Source organism: Trachypithecus francoisi, unplaced genomic scaffold, assembly GCF_009764315.1.
Source record: "Trachypithecus francoisi isolate TF-2019V2 unplaced genomic scaffold, Tfra_2.0 Lachesis_group0, whole genome shotgun sequence".
In the NCBI taxonomy this organism is placed as follows: Eukaryota; Metazoa; Chordata; class Mammalia; order Primates; family Cercopithecidae; genus Trachypithecus; species Trachypithecus francoisi.
In genome coordinates, this window is record NW_022681453.1 from 195,044,097 (window position 1) to 195,069,122 (window position 25,026).

The window sequence follows — 25,026 nt, forward strand, 5'->3', positions numbered from 1 at the left end:
GCGCAGACTGTAAACAGGTCTGAGGACCGATGCTACTATGCGCAGACTGTAAACAGGTCTCAGGATTGATACTACTATGCGCAGACTGTAAACAGGTCTGAGGATTGATACTACTATGCGCAGACTGTAAACAGGTCTGAGGACCGAAACTATGCGCAGACTGTAAACAGGTCCGAGGACTGATACTACTATGTGCAGACTGTAAACAGGTCCGAGGATGATACTACTATGCGCAGACTGTAAACAGGTCCGCGGATTGATACTACTATGCGCAGACTGTAAACGGGTCTGCGGATTGATACTACTATGCGCAGACTGTAAACAGGTCTGCGGATTGATACTACTATGCGCAGACTGTAAACAGGTCTGCGGATTGATACTATGCACAAACTGCACACTGTGGTATTGTCACAATTTTATTCCCAGCAGATGAAACACCCCCCCCTTTTTTTTTTAATACTTTAAGTTCTAGGGTACATGTGCACAACGTGCACGTTTGTTACATATGTCTACATGTGCCATGTTGGTGTGCTGCACCCATTAACTCATTTACATTAGGTATTTCTCCTAATGCTCTCCCTTCCCTTTCTCCCCTCCCCACGACAGGCCCCCTGTGTGATGTTCCCCACCCTGTGTCCAACTCATTGCTCAACTCCCACTTACGAGAACATGCGGTGTTTGGTTTTCTGTTCCTGTGTTAGTTTGCTCAGAATGATAGGATGAAACCCTAAATTGCAGCAGCTGCCATACCGCTAGTGATCAATGAATAGTGAAATCTAATTATTAGCCCTAGGAAAATTTTCTGTTGGTTACCAAAAGAGTCAACTATTCCCCCAAATGAAATCATTTTTAAATTTACCTGTAATAATTCTTTGGCTGAACCCCTTTTTTCCACATCCATTTCCAAACATCGATTTAAGAAATCTCGAAATATTGGAGAAAGTTTCTCTGGATTCTGAAGTTCTGGGGTTCCATTAGTTGCTATTAGGTACAAGGCCTAAAAATAGAAGAACATCTTTGATCCACTTAAGATAGCTCAGCACGGCCGGGCGTGGTGGCTCACGCCTGTAATCCTAGCACTTTGGGAGGCTGAGGCGGGCGGATCACGAGGTCAGGAGATTGAGACCACCCTGGCTAATACGGTGAAACCCCGTCTCTACTAAAAATGCGGGCGCCTGTAGTCTCAGCTACTTGGGAGGCTGAGGCAGGAGAATGGTAGTGAACCCGGGAGGCAGAGGTTGCAGTGAGCTGAGATGGCACCACTGCATTCTAGCCTGGGCAACAGAGAGACTCTGTCTCAAAAAAAGAAAAGGATAGCTCAGCACAGTCACAGAGCCGTGAATAAAGTCTATGAACTTTTCTTCTTTAAAGAAAATCATCATGAATACGAAACTGGGCTTATCATTATCTCATTTAAATTTAGATTTGATACTTTCCTCTTATTTTTAGATGTTACATTTCTCTAAGTTATTTTTCCAAAATCAGATTCACATTTGGTTTTCCTTTAGTTATAAATGCAATACATATTGCTTTTGTTTTGTTTTGTTGAGACGGAGTCTCACTCTGTCACCAAGGCTGGAGTGCAGTGGTGCAATCTTGGCTCACTGCAACCTCTGCCTCCCGGGTTCAAGTGATTCTCCTTTCTCAGCCTCCAGAGCAGCTGGGATTACAGATGCCACTATGACCAGCTAATCATTGTATTTTTAGTAGAGATGGGGTTTCACCATATTGGTCAAGCTGGTCTTGAACTCTTGACTTCAACTGATCCATCTGCCTCGGCCTCCCAAAGTGTTAGGATTACAGGCGTGAGCCACTGTGCCCAGTTCATATTGCTTTAAAAAATAAAACAATGTTAATAATTAAAAATAACCACAATCTCACCATTGATCATCCTGCTTAGTTTTCTCAAATTTTTTTCAAGTCATACATATCATTAAAAAAAATGAGATTTGTGAAAACTTAAAAAAAAAAAAAAATTAGGCTGGGCATGGTGGCCCATGCCTGTAATCCTAGCACTCTAAGTTGCTGAGACAAGTGGATTGCCTGAGCTCAGGAGCTCGAGACCAGGCTGGGCAACATGGCAAAACCCCATCACTACTAAAAATCCAAAAAAAAAAAAAAAATTAGCCGGGTGTGGTGGCACATGCCTGTAGTTCCAGCTACTCGGGAGGCTGAGGCAGAAGAACGCTTGAACGTGGGGGGTGGAGGTTGCAGTGAGTGGAGACTGCACCCTGAACTCCAGCCTGGGCAACAGAGTAAGACTCTGTCTCAAAAATAAAAACCAAAAAACAAATTATCCCAGGTCATCATTACTAATAACTACCTAGATCTATAAAACTACTGTAATGGCTTAAGTAAACACTGCCTTATATGAATGTTTCCTAATTTAATCAACTCCCTTTAGAAAATCCTTATGTAGTTCTAATTATTTCCTTTACAGTTCTATAAATTTAATTAATTTATTTATTTTTGAGACAGAGCCTGGCTCTGTGGCCCAGACTGGAATGCAATGGTGCGATCTCAGCTCAATGCAACCTTCACCTCCTGAGTTCAAGTGATTCTCCTGCCTCAGTCTTCCAAGTAGTTAATTTTTTGTATTTTCAGTAGAGACGGGGTTTCACTATGTTGGCCAGGCTGGTCTTAAACTCCTGACCTTGTGATCCACCTGCCTCGGCCTTGCAAAGTGCTGGGATTACAGGTGTGAGCCACTGCATCCAGCCTATTTATTTTTCTTTTGAGACACAGTCTCGCTCTGTTGCCCAGGCTGGAGTGCAGTGGCATGATCTCAGCACACGGCAACCTCTGCCTCCCGGGTTCCAGCAATTCTCGCATCTCAGCCTCCTGAGTAGCTGGAGGTACAGGCAGGCACCACTATGACCGACTAATTTTTGTGTTTTTAGTAGAGACGGGGTTTCACCACATTGGCCAGGCTGGTCTCAAACTCCTGACCTCAAGGGATCTGCCCACCTTGGCCTCCCAAGTGCTGAGATTACAAGTGTGAGCCACTGCACCTGGTCCTGAATTATTATTTTTAATTGACTATTTATTTTTAGAAGTTTTAGGTTTAGAGAAAATTGAGTAGAGAGTACAGAGTTCCCACATGCAGACTCCCTAATTGGAGTGTTATTATTATCTGCATTATTATACTATGGGACACTTGTTACTAATGAACCAATATTGATACATTTCTATTAAACTAAAGCCCTCAGTTTACATAAGAGTTCACTCTGTATTACATTATATAGTCCTATGGTTTTTTTATGCAGTCTCAATATGTTGCCCAGACTGGCCTTGAACTCCTGGGCTCAAGAGATGCTCCTGCTTCAGCCTTTCAAGTAGCGGGGACTATGGGTGTGCACCACCGTGTCTAGTTGTTCCATGGGTTTTGAAAATGAACACTGTCCAGTGTCCACCATTATAGTATCATACAAAGTAATTTCAGTGCCCAAAAAACTCCCTGTGCTTCATCTACTCATCCTCTCTACCCTCCTGCCCCTGCCAAACTCCATAACCACTGATCATTTTTACTCTCTATAGTTGAAACAATATGTAGCCTTTTTAGACTGGGTTCTTTCACTAAGCAATATGCATTTAAAGTTCTTACAACTGAAATGCAGTTGTAAGATTGTTTTAATGAGCTTGTGTGGTAATTCTTTTATCTGTGCCAGTTCTGTGTCTGTTTCAGTTGACTAGATGTTTTTCTCATTATAGTCTGCATTTGTCTGCTCCTTTGCCTATCTGGTAAACTTTGACTGGATGTCTGGGTGCTTGCTGGATCCTGGCTATTTCTGTATTCCTACAAATATGCTTTTTCTCCCCCTTTAGGCAGATAAAATCTTGTTTTATTTGAATGACTGTATCTATGTAATCACCAAGATCCACTATGTATAGACAAGAGAGGGAGACCTTTATTCTTAGTTTCTTCCTCCTGGGACAGTCTTAATGATTTTCTCCTTCTTGGACCAGTGCTTTCCTGGTCTCAGACCCACGTGCCCTGGCCTGGTCAACCAGAAGCTTCTTGAGGCCTTGTCTATATTTAGCATGGAATGAGTTCCCAAAGAACCTGCTTGTTTTTGAACATGTCCCCCTTCACTTCATGTACACGTGAAGGCCAATCTTCGTGGATTCACAGTGTCTTCTGAGCAGCTGGGACGGAATTCTCGTCTTCCTCATCCATGTTGCCTGTTTGGTAATTTGTGCATTAGCAGTTATGCCCATATGCCTGTGGACCAAGGTGTTTTTTTTTTTTTTTTTTGAGACAGAATCTCTCTCTCTCACCCAGTTTCAAGCAATTCTCCCGCCTCAGCCTCCTGAGTAGCTGGGAATACAGGTGCCTGCCACCGCACCTGGCTCATTTTTGAATTTTTAGTAGAGATGAGGTTTCACCATATTAGGCTGGTCACGAACTCCTGACCTCAAGTGATCTGCCCACCTCAGCCTCCCAAAGTGCTGAGATTACAGGCATGAGCCACCATGCCCGACCCAAGGTGTTTTTTTTTTTTTTTTTGCAGGATCCAGCCTGGGAATGGATAGTCACAGGCGTGCAGAAGATCAGCCCATCTTTGGAAAGCTTCTGGATCTGCTGATAGGAGCTGGTGATCTCACCAGTCTCATCGGGGTTCAAGTATACCTTTTCGCCACAGTGAAGGCCACTGGAGGCGAGCCTCTTCCGAAGCCTGAGCGCGCTCCTGGCTATGGGCACAGTCCTGTAATATTCTTCAGCTTTGTACAGGAAAGCAGTTAAATGACTTGGGAACAGATCCCGTTGGTCTCTCTCTCTCATGTAGACTCCTCTTTCAAAATACATCCAGAATCACACCACTTTTCACCACCTCCACTGATACCGTCCTGGTCAAGGCTATCATCACTGCTTGCCTGAATGATTACATCAGCCTCCTAATTGGTCTTCTGCTCTGCCTTTGCCTTCCTCAAGCATCTCTCAACAAAGTAGCCAGGGCAATCCTATTAAAACCTAAGGACACCAACTTACTCTTCTCAAATCTCTCTAACAGTTTCCCCATCCAGCCTCCAGTAAAAGCCAGAATCCTTCCAAAGGTCTCATAAGGCACTACAGCCTGGCCTGGTTTCTTCGCAGACTGACCGCACCGCTTGCTGTGTGCTCAGTGGAGGCAGGCTATGCTGAGGTCCGTCACCACCTCTTGATACACCAGGCACACTCCTGCTTTAGGGCTTTTGCACGTGCTGTGCCTTCTGTTTAGAATGCTTTCCCTTTAGGTAAGTATCACTCTCGCACTTCCTGTGTCCAAACGTCACCTCACCTCAGTGAAGCCCTCCCTATGCATGCTTTTGATTTAATTTTAAAATTCATTTTTATCGTATTTTTTTGGAGACAGGGCCTAGCTGTCACCCAAGCTGGAGTACAGTGATGTGAGAACAGCTCACGGCAGCCTCATCTTCCTTGGGCCCAAGTGACCCACCCACTGAGGCGGGATGGTCCAGTTAGCTGTGACTACAGGCACACACTAACATGCTTGGTTAATTTTTAAATTTTTTTGTAGAGATGGGGTCTCACTATGTTGCCTAGGCTGGCCTTGAACTCCTAGGCTCAAGAAATCCTCCCACCTTGGCCTCCCAAAATACTGAGATGACAGGCATGAGCCACTGTGCCCAGCTCTCCAAGCACCTTTTTTTTTTTTTTTTTTTTTTTTTTTTTTCAGACGGAGTCTTGCTCTGTCGCCCAGGCTGGAGTGCAATGGCCGGATCTCAGCTCACTGCAAGCTCCACCTCCCAGGTTCACACCATTCTCCTGCCTCAGCCTCCCGAGCAGCTGGGACTACAGGCGCCCGCCACCATGCCCGGCTAATTTTTTTGCATTTTTTAGTAGAGACGGGGTTTCACCGTGTTAGCCAGGATGGTCTCGATCTCCTGACCTCGTGATCCACCCGTCTCGGCCTCCCAAAGTGCTGGGATTACAGGCTTGAGCCACCGCGCCCGGCCTCCAAGCACCTTTTGAAAGTAAACACCCTAACCTCCTTCCTGCCAGTCTCAGCACTCAAGAGTCCATTATTCAATATATTACACATTATTCTGTTTATTTTGTTTTTCTCTCTTCTCCCACTAGAATATAAGTTCTATAAGAGCAGGAATTTGTGTGGGTTTAGACAGCATTTTGAATAGTGCTTAGCACACAGCAGGTACTCAAATCAATACTGGCTAAATGAATGAATGAAATTAGAGGACTTTAAACGTTGTTCTGAAAAGTACCCTAATCAATCACCTGCCAAGTACTTTAACTGCCCACATGAACTGGAATCTTTGGCAACTGGACGAAAAGCATTCAGGACACAGAGGGCCAGAATCTCCTGCCGTCTGTTATTCAGTTTCTTTCACTTAGCACGATACTTTGAAGGTTCAACGCTGCAACACGGATTGGCACTTCCTTCCTTCCTATGACCAAATAATATTCCACTGTTCAGCAGGTTTGAATTATTTCCATTTTTAGTGGAAATAATTGAGGTTGCATGCAGGCTTTTTTACGGATGTATGATTGTAATTCTCTTGGCTTTGCCATCTGTACCTGGCAGAGGAACTGTTAGGTCATCTGGTAATCCAGTATTCACTTCATACAGAATTGTCAAATTGTTTTCTAAGGCAGATGTACCATTTTATATTTTGCAATGAACGAGGGTTCCAGTTTATCTTCTCACCAACATTTATTTATTTATGGAGACGGAGTTTTGCTTTGTTGCCCAGGATGGAGTGCAGTGGCGCCATCTTGGCTCACTGCAACCTCTGCCTCCCGGGTTCAAGCGATTCTCTTGCCTCAGCCTCAGCCTCCCAACTAGCTGGGATTACAGGTGCCCACCACCACGCCCAGCTAATTCTGTATTTTTAGTAAAGATGGGGTTTCTCCATGTTGGTCAGGCTGATCTTGAACTCCCAACCTCGGCCTCCCAAAGTGCTGGGTTTACAGGTGTGAGCCATCGCACCTGGCCACCAACATTTATTATTGTCTTTTTGAGTATAGCAATTCTAGTAGTTGGAAGTGTTATCCTGTTGGGGTGGGTTTTTTGCTGTTGTTGTTTTCTGAGATAGAGTCTCACCCTGTCGCCCAGGCTGGAGTGCAGTAGTGCCACCTTGGCTCACCACAACCGCTACCTCCTGGGTTCAAGAAATTCTCTTGCCTCAGCCACTGATTGTTGAGGTTCTGATTTACATTTCCTTAATAACTGATAATGTCGAACCACATATGGTAATTGAAAAGAAAAAGAAGTGGCCAGGCGCAGTGGCTCACACCTGTAATGCCAGCACTTTGGGAGGCCGAGGTGGGTGGATCAACTTCAAGAGTTTGAGACCAGCCTGACCCAACATGGAGAGACCCTGTCTCTATGAAAAATACACAAATCAGCTGGGTGTGGCGGCGCACACCCACAGTCCCAGCCACTTGGGAGGCTGAGGTAGGAGGATCACTTGAACCTGAGAGGTGGAGGATGCAGTGGGCTGAGATTGCACCACTGCACTCTAGACTGGGCAACAGAGTGGGACCCTGTCTCAAAAAATCTTAATTAGAGGCAGGTGCTCCAAACTTCCTATGTAAAATACAAAATAATACAGCTTACTACTAAAAACCTACGAAGTCTTCACCTAGCACATTAATCTGTAACTCAGAGAGCAAATGATTTTTTAGATGCAGAGTTAGGGGCAGAGACTAGGTTTTATCAACTTTCTACTTTAAATTCAAGAAAAATATTTAACAAGGCGAGTGTTTAATTGATCTTACCCTCAAGGGATTTTCATTGAGGTATGGAGGCTCTCCTTCTACCATCTCAATAGCCATGATACCCAGAGACCATATGTCGACTTTAGGGCCATAAGCTTTCCGTGTAACCACCTCTGGTGCCATCCAGTACGGGGTTCCGACCATGGTACTGCGTTTGCTCTGCTCGGGGGTGATCTGGGCACAGAAACCAAAGTCAGCTACAAAACAAAACAAAACAAAACAAAACAGAACAGAGTTAATGGTTTCAATGGATGGTTTTAACAAGGGAGTTCACTTCAGATGATGTAGTTAATTACATTTCGACTCTTCAGCCTCTTGTTTTTAAAGATTTTATTAATAAAGTAAACCAGAATGAGTTTAAAAATATCTTCATGATGTAACACACTCTCACATTTTACTTTTACTTGCCACAGAGTCCAAATTATCAGGAGGCCTTTTATTCTGAGTAATTCATTCTCTCCTAAAAAATCTAAGAAAACCGAAAGAGGTCCATGAACTTTAGCGAAGGCAGACGCCAAAACTAAATGCAGTGATCAGGCAAAGGTCGAAGGTCAGGCCACGGAAATCACTTTGTCTTTTAATTCTGTTTAGTTTTTAAAATCTTCTGTAGAGACGGAGTCTCCCTATGTTGCCTAGGCTGGTTTTGAACTCTTGGGCAACACAGGGAGGGATCTTCATACCTTGGCCTCCCAAAGTGTTGAGATTACAAGTGGGAGCCACCACACCCAGCTGTAAACTGTTTTTGCATAAAACAAACAGAAGCTAGAGTCACTAAACATCCATCATCGCAGCAGAGAGCCTAGAAAAAGCACACACTGAACTGCACCAAGCGATGAGGCCGCCGCCCACACTACCTTCTCAACCATCTCACCTGGAACAGAGGCGCAGGACGCCTGCTGTAGTACTCAATAACCATTTAGTGGAAAAGTCAGGATCCGTATTTAGAATTCTTTCTTATACTGTTCAACCCATTCTACTCCATATGTGACTACTGTTAAAATTTAGGTTTGTAAGCTTTAGACTGTTGGTTACGCATGTACATATATGCATGAATAAAATCTATGAACTGTTTGGTTTGCATTACCAATCAGGATATTCTGTAAACTTTTGTAAAACCATTTTTTAAAAGGGACCTTTCCATATTAGTACATTTATCTGCCTATTTAAACATTTTTTATTTTTAAATTTTTTGTCACAGGGTTTCACTCCGTTGCCCACGCTGAGTGCAATAGAGCAATTTCAGCTCACTGCAATCTCTGCCTCCTGTGCTCAAGCCATCCTCCTACCCCAGCCTCCCGTGTAGCTGGGATTAGAGGTGTCTGCCACCATGCCCAGCTAATTGTTGTATTTTTAGTAGAGACGGAGTCTTGCCACGTTGCTCAGTCTGGTCTCGAACTCCTGGGCTCAAGCAATCCACCTGCCTCAGCCTACCAAACTGCTGGGATTACAGGCGTGAGCCACTGCACCTGGCCTGCCTCATCTTAAAAACTACACAGAGGGCTGGGCGTGGTGGTTCACGCCTGTAATCCCAGCACTTCGGGAGGCCGAGGCAGGTGGATCACGAGGTCAGGAGATCGAGACCATCCTGGCTGACATGGTGAAACCCCATCTCTACTAAAAATAAAAAAATTGGCCGGGCGCGGTGGCTCAAGCCTGTAATCCCAGCACTTTGGGAGGCCGAGACGGGCGGATCACGAGGTCAGGAGATCGAGACCATCTGGCTAACACGGTGAAACCCCGTCTCTACTAAAAAAATACAAAAATTAGCCGGGCGAGATGGCGGGCGCCTGTAGTCCCAGCTACTCGGGAGGCTGAGGCGACAGAATGGCGTAAACCCGGGAGGCGGAGCTTGCAGTGAGCTGAGATCCGGCCACTGCACTCCAGCCTGGGCGACAGAGCGAGACTCCGTCTCAAAAAAAAAAAAAAAAAATAAAATAAAAATAAAAATAAAAATAAAAATAAAATAAAAATATAAAAAATTAGCAAGGCATGGTGGCAGGCGCCTGTAGTCCCAGCTACTCAGGAGGCAGAGGCAGGAGAATGGCGTGAACCTGGGAGGCGGAGCTTGCAGTGAGTGGAGATCGCGCCACTGTACTCCAGCCCGGGTGACAGAGCGAGACTCCGTCTCAAAAAACAAAACAAAACAAAACAAATAATCAAACAAAAAAACTACACAGAATATAAAAATATAATAATCTATTTAATTATTCCCTTCCTGCTCAACACTTAAGATAGTTTTGGTTTTTCTTTACAATATTGCAGAGAACATCCTTGTACTTACTGTGGTATGTAAGTTCAGAAATTCTACAGGAGAGAATCCTAAAAGAGTAACGGTTAGGTCAAATAATATTTATAGCTAAAATGAGTACTTAAAACAACCCAGGTACTGTTTAAGTACCTTATAAGAAATAAAATATTTGGCCGGGCGCGGTGGCTCAAGCCTGTAATCCCAGCACTTTGGGAGGCCGAGGTGGGCGGATCACGAGGTCAGGAGATCGAGACCCTCCTGGCTAACACGGTGAAACCCCATCTCTACTAAAAATACAAAAAACTAGCCGGGCGCGGTGGCGGGCGCCTGTAGTCCCAGCTACTCGGAGGCTGAGGCAGGAGAATGGCGTGAACCCGGGAGGCGAAGCTTGTAGTGAGCTGAGATCTGGCCACTGCACTCCAGCCTGGGCGACAGAGCGAGACTCCGTCTCAAAAAAAAAAAAAAAAAAAAAAAAAAAAAAAAAGAAAAAAATATTTAATCCTTATGGTAACCCTACAAGAAAGGTACATTTATTATTACAATTATTCCCATTTTACAAATAGGAAAATGGAGGCACAAAAACAACTTATCCAAGGTTATTCACCAAGTAAATGGCAGAGCCAGAGGAAAAAAATGTCATTCAAAAGTTTAATTCAGTTGCATGTGTATTCACCAAAAATGAATGAGAGTTTGCCCATTAAGATTACTTAGAAATAAGCAATCATGGCCGGGCACAGTGGCTCACGCCTGTAATCCCAGCACTTTGGGAGGCTGAGGCGGGCGGATCACCCGAGTTCAGGAGCTCGAGACCAGCCTGACCAACGTGGAGAAACTCCATCTCTACTAAAAATACAAAAATCAGCTGGGTATGGTGGGGCGCGCCTGTAATCTCAGCTATCAGAAGGCTGAGGCGGGAGAATTGCTTCAACCCAGGAGGTGGAGGTTGCAGTGAGCCGAGACTGCGCCGTTGCACTCCAGCCTGGGTGACAAGAGCAAAACTCCGTCTCAAAAGAAAAGACATTACCTAATAACGTCGTATCTAGTGGTAATTATTAGGTAATGTCTTATCTAGCTAGTCCTTTCTCTGGCACTGATTAGTTAAAACCCTCAGAGTATCACTCAGTTTTCAAAGGTCTTACCACTTCCTATATTCAATCATTATTAATCCTTGCATTGGTCAAGAAAAGTTTTTAATTAAACAAAAGACAGAAACTTATAATAAATAATAGTGATTTTTCCATTTGTTACTCACTGAGCTTAACCGATCCTTCCATTCCCAAAAGTACATTGTCACTTTTGATGTCTCTGTGGATCACTTGATTAGCATGTAAAAACTCCAATGCCTGTAAACACTGAACAGAAGAAAAACACCTATTAATGAAATAGTCCCTGAAAAGACACAGGGAGGTTCACATACAGTAGTTATGGCCTGAGCACTGCTTCCAGTATCCAGAAGACCCACCAATACTTTTAGTTATAAAGAAAAAAACCCTCTCTTATATACAAAGTTATGAAAAGTAATTATATCTCCTCCTTAAAGTTTTATATAAGAAAATAAAATTTTTTGAAAAGTCAGTAGATGCCCTACTATCCTCTGATCTGACTCAGGGACACTGTTTAGCTGGGTCTGTGTAATTTCTTGCCTCTTGGCCGGGTGAGGCAGGCAGACCACTTGAGGGCAGGAGTTCAAGACCAGCCTGGCCAACACAGCAAAACCCCATCTCTACTAAAAAATACAAAAATTAGCCAGGTGTGACGGCTCACTCCTGTAATCCCAGCACTTTGGGAGACCAAGGCAGGTGGATCATCTGAGGTCAGCAGTTCCAGACCAGCTGGGCCAACATGATGCAACCCTGTGTCTGCTAAAAATACAAAGAAAATAGCTGGGTGTGGTGGCACACACCTGTAACCGCAGCTACTCAGAAGGCTGAGGTAGCAGAATAGCTTGAACCTGGGAGGCAGAGGTTGCAGTGAGCCGAGATCGTGTCACTGCACTCCAGCCTGGGAGACACAGCAAGATTCCATCTCAAAAAAAAAAAAAAAAGACAGAAAGAAAGAAAAATTAGTCAGGTGTGGTGCCTCAGGCCTGTAATCCCAGCTACTCAGGTGGCTGGGGCAGGAGAAGCTCTTGAATCTAGGAGGCGGAGGTTGCAGCAAGCTGAGATTGCGCCATTGCACTCCAGCCTGGGTGAGACAGCGAGACTCAGTCTCAAAACAAAACAACAACAACAAAAAATTGCCTCTTTCAGGTTTAAATGTCTAAAGGTATACAACACTTAGTAAACATGCACAGGCTCTTCAGAAATCATTTCAACAGTAATGAAAAAAACTTGATCATTCCCATCTGAATATGAGATACGCAGAAGGCTAGTCAATGTGAGCCACTGAGAAGCGGGTACGATTCTGGGTGGCTGCTTCCATCTGGCTCTTCCTCAGGGACAAGATGTTCTTCTTCAGTGACGGATTTTAATTCAGCTGCATCTACAATGTGGACATGAATGACGAAAGAACAGCTTTCCCCTTACACCATATTCCAGAGAGCACCCAGTCACAAAGTAGGCGCAAACTCTTCCCTTCCTTACAAACGAGAACGAGATGACGTTTGACGTTTAAAACATCTGCCCTAGGCCGAACGCAGTGGCTCAAGCCTGTAATCCCAGCACTTTGGGAGGCCGAGACGGGCGGATCACGAGGTCAGGAGATCGAGACCATCCTGGCTAACACGGTGAAATTCCGTCTCTACTAAAAAATACAAAAAAAAAAAAAAAAAAATAGCCGGACGAGGTGGCGGACGCCTGTAGTCCCAGCTACTCAGGAGGCTGAGGCAGGAGAATGGCGTAAACCCGGGAGGCAGAGCTTGCAGTGAGCTGAGATCCGGCCACTGCACTCCAGCCTGGGCGACAGAGCGAGACTCCGTCTCAAAAAAATAAATAAAACATCTGCCCACTCTGGTGTTTTTGAATATAAACTACGGGTGTAAGTTGGCTGTGCTTTTATTTCTTACTCCCATCAGAGGAGAACAAAGTCAGCACAACTAAAAATCTCATCCAAAATCTTCTACTATTCATTCAAGGAAAAACAGATAAATTGGGTGTTACACCACAATATAACCAGGAAATAATCAGATCCAAAGCTCCAGAAAATATTTGTACAAATAAATAGAAAGAAAACTGTCACAATTAAAAAGTTCTGGCACATAAAAGAAAACCCAAATTAGAGGAACTCTCAAAATTAATTTTTATATCAATTACAAAGATATCTGTAGAAAAAACAAAATTAAGTATAAATAGGTAAATTATTGTTTTTATCAGCTTTCCAGTGACCAAGCACCCATTGCTAAGGAATATCATATGCTATTAATATTCTATTCAAGAGTTCTTATTTCCTCCCTTCAACCAAAGAGGTACTATTCCTCAGGCAGAACATAATTCAGAATTAAAGTTTTCAAAGAATATTTTTAACACTTTAAGATGACAGATGGAAAAAGGAAATATATATGTATCATCCTTACATGAACAAAGTTTGTAATTCACATGTCACTGAAGAACTGTTGAAAGCCAAATCATAGAAAACACAATATAGTCCTATAAGCTTAAAATTCTGCCCTTTGTGACAGTGATTCCTGTGATATTACAAATTTCAGTGACAATAAGCAAACCATTAGCCGAAAACTTATCTGTAGAAAAAGCTGAGATATAGGTGGAAAAAGAAGGCCTATTTTTGCTTAAATTGGCAATTTGGCAGGATTCTACTGGCTTAAGCTAATAGTATGTCTAGAAATTCATTAATGAATATAAAGAAATAACCAGTTTCTTCACCATTAGTGAACTCAATGAAGCTAGGCACAGACTTATTGATACCTAAGGCGAGTAAGTGTCCTGCTTCACCTGATAGATCTAGTTTCCACTGTTTAGTGGTGTATTTCTTTCTTTTTTTTTTTTTTTTGAGACAGAGTCTTGCTCTGTCGCCAGGCTGGAATGCAGTTGTGCGATCTCGGCTCACTGCAGCCTCCGCCTCTTGGGTTCAAGCGATTCTCCTGCCTCAGCCTCCCGAGTAGCTGGGACTACAGGCATGCACCACCACACCCAGCTAATTTTTGTATTTTTAGTAGGGATGGGGTTTCAGCATGTTGGCCAGGATGGCCTCTATCTCTTGACCTCATGATCCGCCCGCCTCGGCCTTCCAAAGTGCTGGGATTACAGGCATGAGCCACCGCGCCTGGCCTCTTTTTTTTTTTTTTTGAGACAGACTCTTGCTCTGTCGCCAGGCTGGAGTGCAGTGGCACAATCTCAGCTCACTGCAATGTCTCCCTCCCCAGCTCAAGCGATTCTCCTGCCTCAGCCTCCCGAGTAGCTGAGATTACAGGCGCACGCCATCACGCCCAGCTCATTTTGCATTTTTGGTAGAGACGGGTTTCACCATGCTTCCCAGGCTGGTCTCACACTACCGACCTCAGAGAATCTGCCTGCCTCGGCCTCCCAAAGCGCTAGGATTACCGGCATGAGCCGCCGCTTCCAGCTGAGTGGTGTATTTCTAATGGTATACACCCTTTTACTCTCACAAGTGTCCTGTTTGGATGGCAAATGATCGTCATCGCTCTACCGGAATTTCCTTGTGAATCTGGATCTTCAAAGGCCCACAATTCACTCCCAAATTATCTTATACCTGAAGGAAAGGGCTGAAACTCCTGTGTAGGATGAAATGGTATGGGGATGGAGCAACTTGTAGAGAATGTGTACAGAGAAAGCACTTCCCACAGTAACAACTGTGCAGAAAAAGTTCCTTTTGTTCACTTCTTGCTAAGCACATATCACCGTAACATATCAAGGACGAGGCACACCTACCTCTCTGCACACAGCAGCAATCTGTGCTTCATCCATGCAGGTTTCCGTCACCACATCAGTGAGCGACCCACCAGCAAGGTACTCCATGACCACGAACAATTCATCTCCTACCAGGTAACTAAAAACACAACAGATCAAATACAGTCACACTTACATGTTTTCTAAACACATGCTATTCTCACTTACATTTTTTCTAAACACATGGTATTCTATGTTGAAGAATTCAAATATTAAACACCCTAACAATGAAACTAGAGGGCTGGTAGCTTGAGAGTTAGGAAGAAAATTGGAAAGCTGCTATGTAACAGCACAGAAAAATAACCGAGGTTATGATCCTGAATCATTTTTAAGTTACAGTTTGCCCACAATTGTAGTTTGAGTATGCACATAGATTCATTCTGATTAAAATAATCCTACAATATAGAAATTACTAGTCCCGTTTTAGAGATAAAGAGACAAAGGCTTGGAAAGGTTAGTGACTCATCCGAGGTCACACAGCTATTAATAGTAAGTGACAGAACCAGAATCTGAAGCCAAGTATCCACGATTCCAAAGCCCATGGCTTATCTTAACCACCATACTATGCTGACTTGAAATGTTATTTTAAAAAGCAGGGAACAGTACCTGAAAAGTTTTTTTTAATTTTTTTTTGAGATGGAGTCTTGCTCTGTTGCCAGGCTGGAGTGCAGTGGCGCAATCTCGGCTCACTGCAAGTTCCACCTCTTGGATTCAAGCAATTCTCCTGCCTCAGCCTGCCGAGTAGCTGGGACTACAGGTGTGTGGCACCACGCCCAGCTAATTTTTGTATTTTTGGTAGAGACGGGGTTTCACCATGTTGGCCAGGATGGTCTCGATCTCCTGACCTCACGATCCACCTGCCTTGGCCTCCCAAAGTGCTGGGATTACAGGCATGAGCCACCGTACCCGGCCTGAAAAGTTTATTTCTATGAACATGTTCTCCATAACTAGGGCTAAAGTCTCGAAATATATTACTGTTTTCTCATTCTAAACAAATTTAAATATGGAAGAAAATCACCTATAATCACCTCTATCTTCAATAAAACCACTGGTGTCATTTTCAACTAATCTTCTCTCATTCGTATATGTGACTGCTTTTTCAAGCGCAGTTGTAGTAATATACAGCATTTTCTTTTTCTTTTTTTTTTTGTTTTGAGATGGAGTCTCATTGCGTTGCCCAGGCTGGAGTGCAGTGGTGCAACCTCGGCTCACTGCATCCTCCACCTCCCTGGTTCAAGCGATTCTCCTGCCTCAGCCTCCTGAGTAGCTGGGATTACAGGTGTGAGCACTGCACCTGGCCAATACACATAATTTTCTATTCTGCTTTTTGGTCTGTTATTTAACATTAGTTCCTAAACTAAATGAGGTTTTAATAGACATACAATTTGTCCATAAAGGGTAGCATTTGAAATAAAAATTGATCTACAAGTTTAAAAACCATGTGACCGGTCCCCTGTCAGTCAAGACATGAATCACAGCCAACCATTCATGTTTTCACTTCAGGTCATTTGCAATGAATATAAACACCACCAGCTATGGCCTTCGTTTAACTGCCTTCTCTCACTTGCCAAGTGATATCCTTGTAGAGAAGGACCTTCTGAAACTGCAGTGTGCTATTTTTACCTCTCCTCTTATTTCTCAGCATTGACAGTTTATTCTAAAGTGGCTAGCCGCCCCCCCCAAACCATGAGACTTAAAATTTCTACATTTTTATACCAATGTGTAAGAAATAATCATATTTACCTGTCCAAGAAGTTAACTATGTTGGGATTTTTTAATTCTTTCATCACCAGAATCTCATTAATGATCAATTCCTTCTTTGGCTGTTTCTGTAAATTAATCTGTTTGATAGCAACCTATAATGAAAACAGGATTGAAAAAAATCAGGTTTATGAATTCTCTTAGAAAATTACAAACACCAAGCAGTTAGTAACTTACTTTACGGCACGTATATTATATTACACAATGCTATTACTCATAGGCGGTACTTTTACTTGCACATTGCCTCTGCACAATGCTTTGTAATGTATAGAGCCTAAACAGTTTTAGATTTATCTTGAAGTTAATACACCCACAGTCAGTCCAACATTAAGAATTAATCCTCTTTTCACTTCGAGCTGAGAAAACAATTTTTAAATATTTGCTTATTTATGACATTAAACTCAAAATTCCTTCTTTGTTCCCCTTAATGACGGAAGTGCTATAAAAACACGTAGAGCAATTCTTACAACATGTTCAACTTAAAAGAGAGTCCTACTGATTCTTCCCAGCTTTATCTAGTTTCCACCTATATGACAAAATAATGGTAACATCCAGGATTATGACAAAGTAGCTACCTCCTGTCCCAATGCAACGTCAGTAGCAGTGAAAACTGTACCAGAAGCCCTAGAGGGAGAAAACAGCCAGATTTAAGGTTGACAAATCACCAGCATTTACAATATCCAAAGACTTTACACCTTCAAGCAACTGAAAAAGAATTAAAGAAGTGACGACCTAACATGCTCAAAAGGAGTAAAAGCAAAAACACAAGGAAAGGGGGTGGGGGAAGAAAAAGAGACAATACTCATGGCCAAAACTTATGTTTGAAATATTTCAGACCTACAAAAATGTAGGGAAAAAACATCAAGAAAAAAATATATGTAACATATACTTATGGATACACTTCCCTGATTAAGCTACAAAGAATTATAAATAATTTGAAGATTCCCATGAGCCCTTTCCAACAGCAGTCTCCTTCCTCCCAAATGTGATCTGTATTCGGTGTTTATCCTGTATTTGATGTTCATCATTTTCATGCATTTCTCTATACTTTTAACTACAAAGGACACAGATGTTTATTCCTATAAAATATACTTTGCCTAATTTTTTTTTTTTTTTGAGACGGAATCTCCCTCTGTCGCCCAGGCTGGAATGCAGTGGCACAATCTCCACTCACTGCAAGCTCCGCCGCCTCCCGGGTTAACACCATTCTCCCACCTCAGCCTCCCTAGAAGCTGGGACTACAGGCGCCCGCCACCACGCCCAATTTTCTTTGTATTTTCAGTAGAGACGGGGTTTCACTGTGTTCGCCAGGATGGTCTCGATCTCCTGACCTCGTGATCCGCCCGCCTCGGCCTCCCAAAGTGCTGGGATTGCAGGCGTGAGCCACCGCGCCTGGCCTGCCTAATTTTTAAATGTCATATAGTTTCAGTTTCATTTCACATATTATCCTGCAACTTGCTTTTGTTACTCAATACTGGATTTGCGATGGTCATCCATACGGATAGGCATTGCTTATTCATTCATGCTCAAAAATAATAAGATAATCTTCAGTTCTCTTTCATAAAACCAGTGCTGCAATTGAATTTAGCTGTTAGGAAGAAATTCAGGCCTGGTGCAGTGGCTCACACCTGTAATCCCAACACTTTGGGTGTTTGGCTGAGGCAGAAGAATTGTTTGAACCCAGGAGGCAGAGGTTTCAGTGAGCTGAGATTGTTTCACTGCACTCCGGCCTGGGTGACAGACTGAGACTCCACCAAAAAAAAAAAAAAAAAAAAAAGAGAGAGAGAAGGGAAGGAAGGAAGGAATTCATATGGAAGTTTTCAAAAACGGCTTAAGCCCACACTATAAATTCACAGAATGCTTTCCAGAGTTTAATAACACTAAAAATTTAAGGTGTTTATTTGCTTCCAAGCAACAGAAAAAAGTTAGTACACTTTAAAAATACAAATTACAGAACAAAATCAGAAGATCAGTAGACTGAAAAGTCAATACTCAATGACATGATTTATGCATTTATTGCTTATAATCCTGAAATAAATATTCTTACTGTCTTTTAAATATATTTTATGGACAATTCTTCCCTCTAATTCTTTTTTTATTTTTATTTTTTGAGACGGAGTCTCACTCTGTCGCCCAAGCTGGAGTGCAGTGGCTGGATCTCAGCTCACTGCAAGCTCCGCCTCCCGGGTTCACGCCATTCTCCTGCCTCAGCCTCCCGAGTAGCTGGGACTACAGGCGCCCACCACCTCGCCCGGCTAGTTTTTTGTATTTTTTAGTAGAGATGGGGTTTCACCGGGTTAGCCAGGATGGTCTCGATCTCCTGACCTCGTGATGCGCCCGTCTCGGCCTCCCAAAGTGCTGGGATTACAGGCTTGAGCTACTGCGCCCGGCCCCCTCTAATTCTTTATAACTGATGGGAAATGACACTTTAGAAAAAATGATACACAATCGCTGCTAACAACTAGTACAGTTTTTTAACAGCATCTACAAATAACTGCATTATTTATTTACACAAATCCCCCAAGGGTACCACTCACAGAATACTACATAAGTGTAGTATGTCAGCAGGCAAAATAAATATCATGCTATAAAATCAGGAAATACTGAATATTGAATATTATGATAATACAGTCACAAATACTTACCCTTGTCCAATTTTTTCATATCTTGTATATTTTTTCTTAGGGTCACCTATGCTCACAATAGTTCCTAGAATACACAAAAAGCAGGAAGCTCAGTCAAGCATTTTAAGTGTAAATTGATTTTGATATCATTACTCCTTTTAATAAATGCCACTGCTTTTATAAGTGATTTTTGAACATAACATTAAGTTTCAAAAATAACAGGTTTCAAACACAAAACACTAAAGAAACTTAAATACATAATAAAAGTTTAAAAGTATCAGAAACAAGACACGTTAAAAGTTAAAGTATCAGAAACAAGAAGACACATAATTTCCATGAGGTGAGACCTCCTAACTCATAATTCGCTCAGTAATGGTCACATTGTGGAAAGACTGTACCAGTTTGCCAGAGATTAACTAGGTTCTCAGATGTTCAGCTTTAGAATCAGGTAATCTCAAGGAAACAGATATATTTGAATATAAAATAGATATCTTTGAATATAGATATAGGTATATTTGAATATATCTATTAATAGATAAGTTTGAGACTACTTAGTATTATAAATAATAAAGGCTATCTAAACCCTAGATGGTCTGACTCTTCCAGTACACGTATCATCTACCTTTCAATATATTTAGAAAACCACCTGTTACCATAACAATTACTATGCTCTCACATAAACTAATCATATGTTTGTTTTAGGAAAGTTCAAAGTCGCAAGAAACAGGTTTTAAAATCAGGAAGTTGGGGCTGGGCATGGTGGCTCACGCCTGTAATCCCAGAACTTTGGGAGGCCAAGGCGGGCAGATCACGAGGTCAGGAGATCAAGACTGTCCTAGCTAACACGGGGAAACCCCATCCCTACTGAAAAAAAATACAAAAAGTTAGCTAGGCGTGGTGGTGGGCGCCTGCAGTCCCAGCTATTTGGGAGGCTGAGGCAGGAGAACAGCGTGAACCCGGGAGGCGGAGCTTGCAGTGAGCCGAGATCGCAACACTGTACTCCAGCCTGGGAGACAGCGAGACTCCGTCTTTAAAAAAAAAAAAAAGGAAGTTGGACATAAAATCATAACTTATATTCTTATTACTAGTAAGTCAAAATATAAGAAAAATCACATTACATTTTCACTTGCCTTGTCAAGGTAAAAAAGGACAGGACCATATCAAGGAAACTCACATAAATAATTTTATGTAGGTACCCAACCTCAAGTCAACAAGCAAGAACAGGAGCAATAATAAGAGGCTAAGAGCAAAGAGATACCAAAAAGACTGGGGATGTGACAGCTAAGGTCACAATTGAATGATGACAATTAGGATTCCAGTTAATTTTTTTTTTTTTTAAAGTAGCAGCTCTCCTAAAATAATTCTTATATGCCCATAGAGTAACAGAGTAGGCTGGGCGTGGTGGCTCATGCCTGAGGTCAGGAGTTTGAGACCAGCTTGGCCTACATGGTGAAACTCCATTTCTACTAAAAATACAAAAATTAGCAGGGTGTGGTGGCGCATGCCTGTAGTCCCAGCTACGCGGGAGGCTGAGGCAGAAGAAACGCTTGAACTGGAGAGGCAGAGATTGCAGTTAGCCCAGATCGTGCCACTGCACTCCAGCCTGGGCGACAGAGTCAGACTCTGTCTCAAAATAATAATAATAATAACAACAACAACAACAACAACAACAACAGAGTAACAGCCAGGTTTATACTTGAAAGCACTGAGAAATCAAAAGCAAATAAACACGGGGCATATAAACATTTGTGTGCTTTTTAGGGACAGGGTCTCACTCTGTCACCCAGGCTGGAGTGCAGTGGCGCAATCACAGCTCACTATAGCCTTGAACTCGTGGCTCAAGCAATCCTCCTGCCTCAGGCTCCCAGTCAGCTGGGACTATAGACACGCACCACCATGCCTTTTTTTTTTTTTTTTTTTTGGGTAGAGTTGGGGTCTAAGTTGTATAGTTCGGCCTTGAACTCCTGGACTCGAGCTCTCTTATCTTGGCCAGACGACATACTGAGATTACAGGTTTGAGCCACTATGCTCAGCCTAAATGTTTAAAACAATCCTTCCATAAAGTATTTTTCCTTGATCCCTCTAGATTAGTATTCTTCAATTATTATTTATTATTATTATTTTTTGAGACTGAGTCTCTCTTTCGCCCAGGCTGGAGTGCAGTGGCACAATCTCGGCTCACTGCAATCTCTGCCTCCTGGGTTCAAATGATTCTCCTGCCTTAGCTCCCCAAGTAGCTGGAATTACAGGCGCCTGCCACAACACCCAGCTGATTTTTGTTTTTAGTAGAGACGGGGTTTTGCCATGTTGGCCAGGCTAGTCTTGCTCCTGACCTCAAGTGATCTGCCCACCGTGGTCTCCCAAAGTGCTGGGATTACAGGCGTGAGCCACAGTGCATGGTCAGTTAGCTCTTTTTTTTTTTTTTTTGAGATGGAGTCTCACTCTGTTGCCAGGATGGAGTGCAGTGGCATGATTTCAGCTCACTGCAACCTCCGCCTCCCGGGTTCAAGCGATTCTCTCGCCTCAGCCTCCCAAGCAGCTGGTACTACAGGCAAGCGCCACCACACCCAGCTGATTTTTGTGTTTTTAGTAGAGACAGGGTTTCACCATGTTGGCCAGGATGGTCTCGATCTCTTGACCTTGTGATTCGCCCGCCTCAGTCTCCCAAAGTGCTGGGATTACAGGCTTGAGCCACTGCGCCCGGCCCAGTGACGCAATCCTCGCTCACTGCAACCTCCACCTCCTGGGTTCAAGTGATTCTCCTGTCTTAGCCTCCAAGTAGCTGGGATTACAGGCACATGCCAGCACATCCAGCTAATTTTTGTATTTTTAGTAGAGAAGGGGTTTCACCATGTTGGCCAGGTTGGTCTTGAACTCCTGACCTTTGGTGATCTACCCACCTCAGCCTCCCAAAGTGCTGGGATTTAGGGGTGAGCCACCACACCCTGCAACATCTCTAGATTGTAACTGAAGCTACCGTTGCTATAAGAAAACAATGTATTCTTTATACTTTAAGTCATAATGTAAGGTGTAAGTTTTTTTTGTTTTTTTTTTTTTTTGAGACGGAGTCTCGCTCTGTCACCCAAGCTGGAGTGCACTGGCCAGATCTCAGCTCACTGCAAGCTCTGCCTCCCGGGTTCACGCCATTCTCCTGCCTCAGCCTCCCGAGTAGCTGGGACTACAGGCGCCTGCCACCTCGCCCGGCTAGTTTTTTGTATTTTTTAGTAGAGACGGGGTTTCACCGTGTTAGCCAGGATGGTCTCGATCTCCTGACCTCGTGATCCGCCCGCCTCGGCCTCCCAAAGTGCTGGGATTACAGGCTTGAGCCACCGCGCCCGGCCGTAAGGTGTAAGTTAAAATCCGTCTGGGCCAAATGTTTTAAGAGCTGTTGGCCGGGCGCGGTGGCTCAAGCCTGTAATCCCAGCACTTTGGGAGGCCGAGACGGGCGGATCACGAGGTCAGGAGATCGAGACCATCCTGGCTAACACAGTGAAACCCCGTCTCTACTAAAAAAAAATGCAAAAAACTAGCCGGGCGAGGTGGCGGGCACCTGTAGTCCCAGCTACTTCAGAGGCTGAGGCAGGAGAATGGCGTGAACCCGGGAGGCGGAGCTTGCAGTGAGCTGAGATCGGGCGACTGCACTCCAGCCTGGGCGACAGAGCGAGACTCCGTCTCAACCAAAAAAAAAAAAAAGCTGTTAACAATTTAAAAATGATATAAAATGTAGATAACATACTTAATTTCTCCATAATCTCTTCATCTGTCATTTTAGTCTTCTTTTTCTGTTTGTCTGAAGACTTGGCACCACCATCAACATTTGAATCACCAACTGGTGCAGGAACAGGGTCAATTACAGACCGTGTGTAAATCTGTGGAGAAACAGTTCATTACTAAGGTTTGAGGAACACTGTTTTCAGATACTCTTGCTGGCACACTAATTCAGTTCTTTGATTTTCAACCTGAACTAAGTTATCTCTTCCATTGTTCTAAATAATGAGAACACTATTTTCAGATATAAAAGATGTGTAACTAAGAATAAAAAATGTGAAACATTTTTCTTTGGCATAGCATGTATGTATCTGAAAAGCTATCTAGTAAAACAGCAGGTCCGTGAATGAAATTTAAGTGTGACTAGGTATAAAATGGTACAACAATGTTATCAAAAAGCACAGTTTAAAAATCATGTTTTTACTACAGATGTAAGTAAAATGCAAAAGAATGGAAACCTTGATGTTGAAAGATTAATTCCCACAAAAGTTTTTACACAATTATAATGCCTACCACCCATTTCAAACAGCCAGGTTTAAAGGCTAAAGAAAAGAGAGTCCTCTGTCGTCAGCTCGGCATCCAGAGGCCATCCTCAGAGCTCGCCTGCTCACTGTGCCACGAGCACAGGCCATTCCATGGCACAAGAAAACGGAGTCCTCTGCCGTCAGCTCGGCATTCAGAGGCCATCCCCGGAGCTCTGCCTGCCCACTGTGCCATGAGCACAGCCCATTCCACGGCACAGCACCTTCCCCACACTCTACTTGCATCAGTGCAGGGAGAAGAATGATAACTGCAGTCATTCCTCTCTTCTTGGCTCCATTTAAGGTCATCATTTAAAAACGTCTCCCTTACCTGGTTAGGAATTTCATTCTCAACTGCCTTTTGAATGACATCAAGGCACTGAGAGGAGGGTAAAATGGGAGATTAAAACACATAATCTGGGTAAGAGGAAAGCTCTAAGCTTTAGATTTAGTAGTCATCTAAGTTGAGATAAACAGAGAAGCTTGGGAAATATATGAACCCTCGGAAAAGCGTACTATAGAAAGAAAAAAGCCCAGTGAGGTGAGTGCGTTAACTTTTTTTTTTTTTTTTTTTTTTGGGAGACAGTGTCTCGCTCATTCGCCCAGGCTGGAGTGCAGTGGCACGATCTCGGCTCACTGCAAGCTCCGCCTCCTGGGTTCACGTCATTCTCCTGCCTCAGCCTCCCGAGTAGCTGGGACTACAGGCGCCCGCCACCTCGCCCGGCTAGTTTTTTGTATTTTTTAGTAGAGATGCGGTTTCACCGTGTTAGCCAGGATGGTCTTGATCTCCTGACCTCATGATCTACCCGCCTCGGCCTCCCAAAGTGTTGGGATTACAGGCGTGAGCCCCCGCGCCCGGCCTTGAGTGCGTTAACTTTTAAAGACACATCACATTTCATCTTCAGAAAACTAGTTTTTGGTGAGTGGTCTTTGGGTACAGATCGCTCGGTTACATTTACCCACACTAAATGGTTTTAAACTCGAGGGCTTTTTAAAAGCAATCACTGAAAGTCAAATACAGACTGTTGTTTTTTAAAACACACACGCGCGCGCACACACACACACACACAGTCTAGGTCACCAATCGACACGCACTGATTTCGTATGATCTGGTCGTGGGGCAATAACAGGAGGAGCCGTCTCTTCATCATCATCCTCTTCCTCTGTCACTGCTGCCGGTGTTTCTGTTCCCTTGGCGTTCAGCTGCATTGATGATGAGCAAAGTCAGGAAAACAAGTCGAACAGGCTTAAATGTGACCATCGCCCTTTATGAACACGCTTCAAAAAGTTTGCTTCTTTGATAGCTCATTTCAGAACCATTAAAATCTCATTAGCTCTTATACAACTCAACAGAATTATCATCTAATAAGGCGATTCTATGAATTATGAAAAAGTTTATGAAATAAATACGGTGAGTACCAAATCTTTTTAATAAAGTACTATTTACTCTAAGCATACATATACATGCCCTGAAAGTAAACAATGTTACTTGTTAAGACCA

General features: G+C 43.3%; 1 protein-coding gene and 2 long non-coding RNA genes across 6 annotated transcripts in view; 1 reads left to right on the forward strand and 2 right to left on the reverse strand.

Annotated features, from left to right (window-relative positions):
• Positions 1-4,628, forward strand: part of LOC117084460 — a 27,000-nt gene extending 22,372 nt beyond the window's left edge. The window contains exon 3 of the long non-coding RNA XR_004437466.1: positions 4,512-4,628. This is a non-coding gene — a long non-coding RNA (uncharacterized LOC117084460). The remainder of the gene's footprint in view (positions 1-4,511) is intronic.
• Positions 1-25,026, reverse strand: part of PAK2 (p21 (RAC1) activated kinase 2) — a 123,144-nt gene that overhangs the window by 4,888 nt on the left and 93,230 nt on the right. For all 4 annotated transcript variants that reach the window (XR_004437463.1, XM_033213164.1, XM_033213163.1 and 1 more), the window contains exons 6-14: positions 24,621-24,728; positions 22,973-23,105; positions 19,258-19,321; positions 17,188-17,236; positions 16,595-16,707; positions 14,834-14,951; positions 11,242-11,341; positions 7,742-7,938; positions 860-997 (exon numbers count right to left, since the gene is read on the reverse strand). Coding sequence is in view for 3 of the 4 variants with exons in the window: in XM_033213164.1 (XP_033069055.1) it covers positions 860-997; positions 7,742-7,938; positions 11,242-11,341; positions 14,834-14,951; positions 16,595-16,707; positions 17,188-17,236; positions 19,258-19,321; positions 22,973-23,105; positions 24,621-24,728 (1,020 nt within the window). In the remaining variant the exon portion in view is untranslated. The remainder of the gene's footprint in view (positions 1-859; positions 998-7,741; positions 7,939-11,241; positions 11,342-14,833; positions 14,952-16,594; positions 16,708-17,187; positions 17,237-19,257; positions 19,322-22,972; positions 23,106-24,620; positions 24,729-25,026) is intronic.
• Positions 4,491-6,786, reverse strand: LOC117084459. The gene is made up of 2 exons (XR_004437465.1): positions 5,968-6,786; positions 4,491-5,644 (listed from the first exon to the last, which is right to left on the reverse strand). It is a non-coding gene; the product is annotated as an uncharacterized LOC117084459 (long non-coding RNA).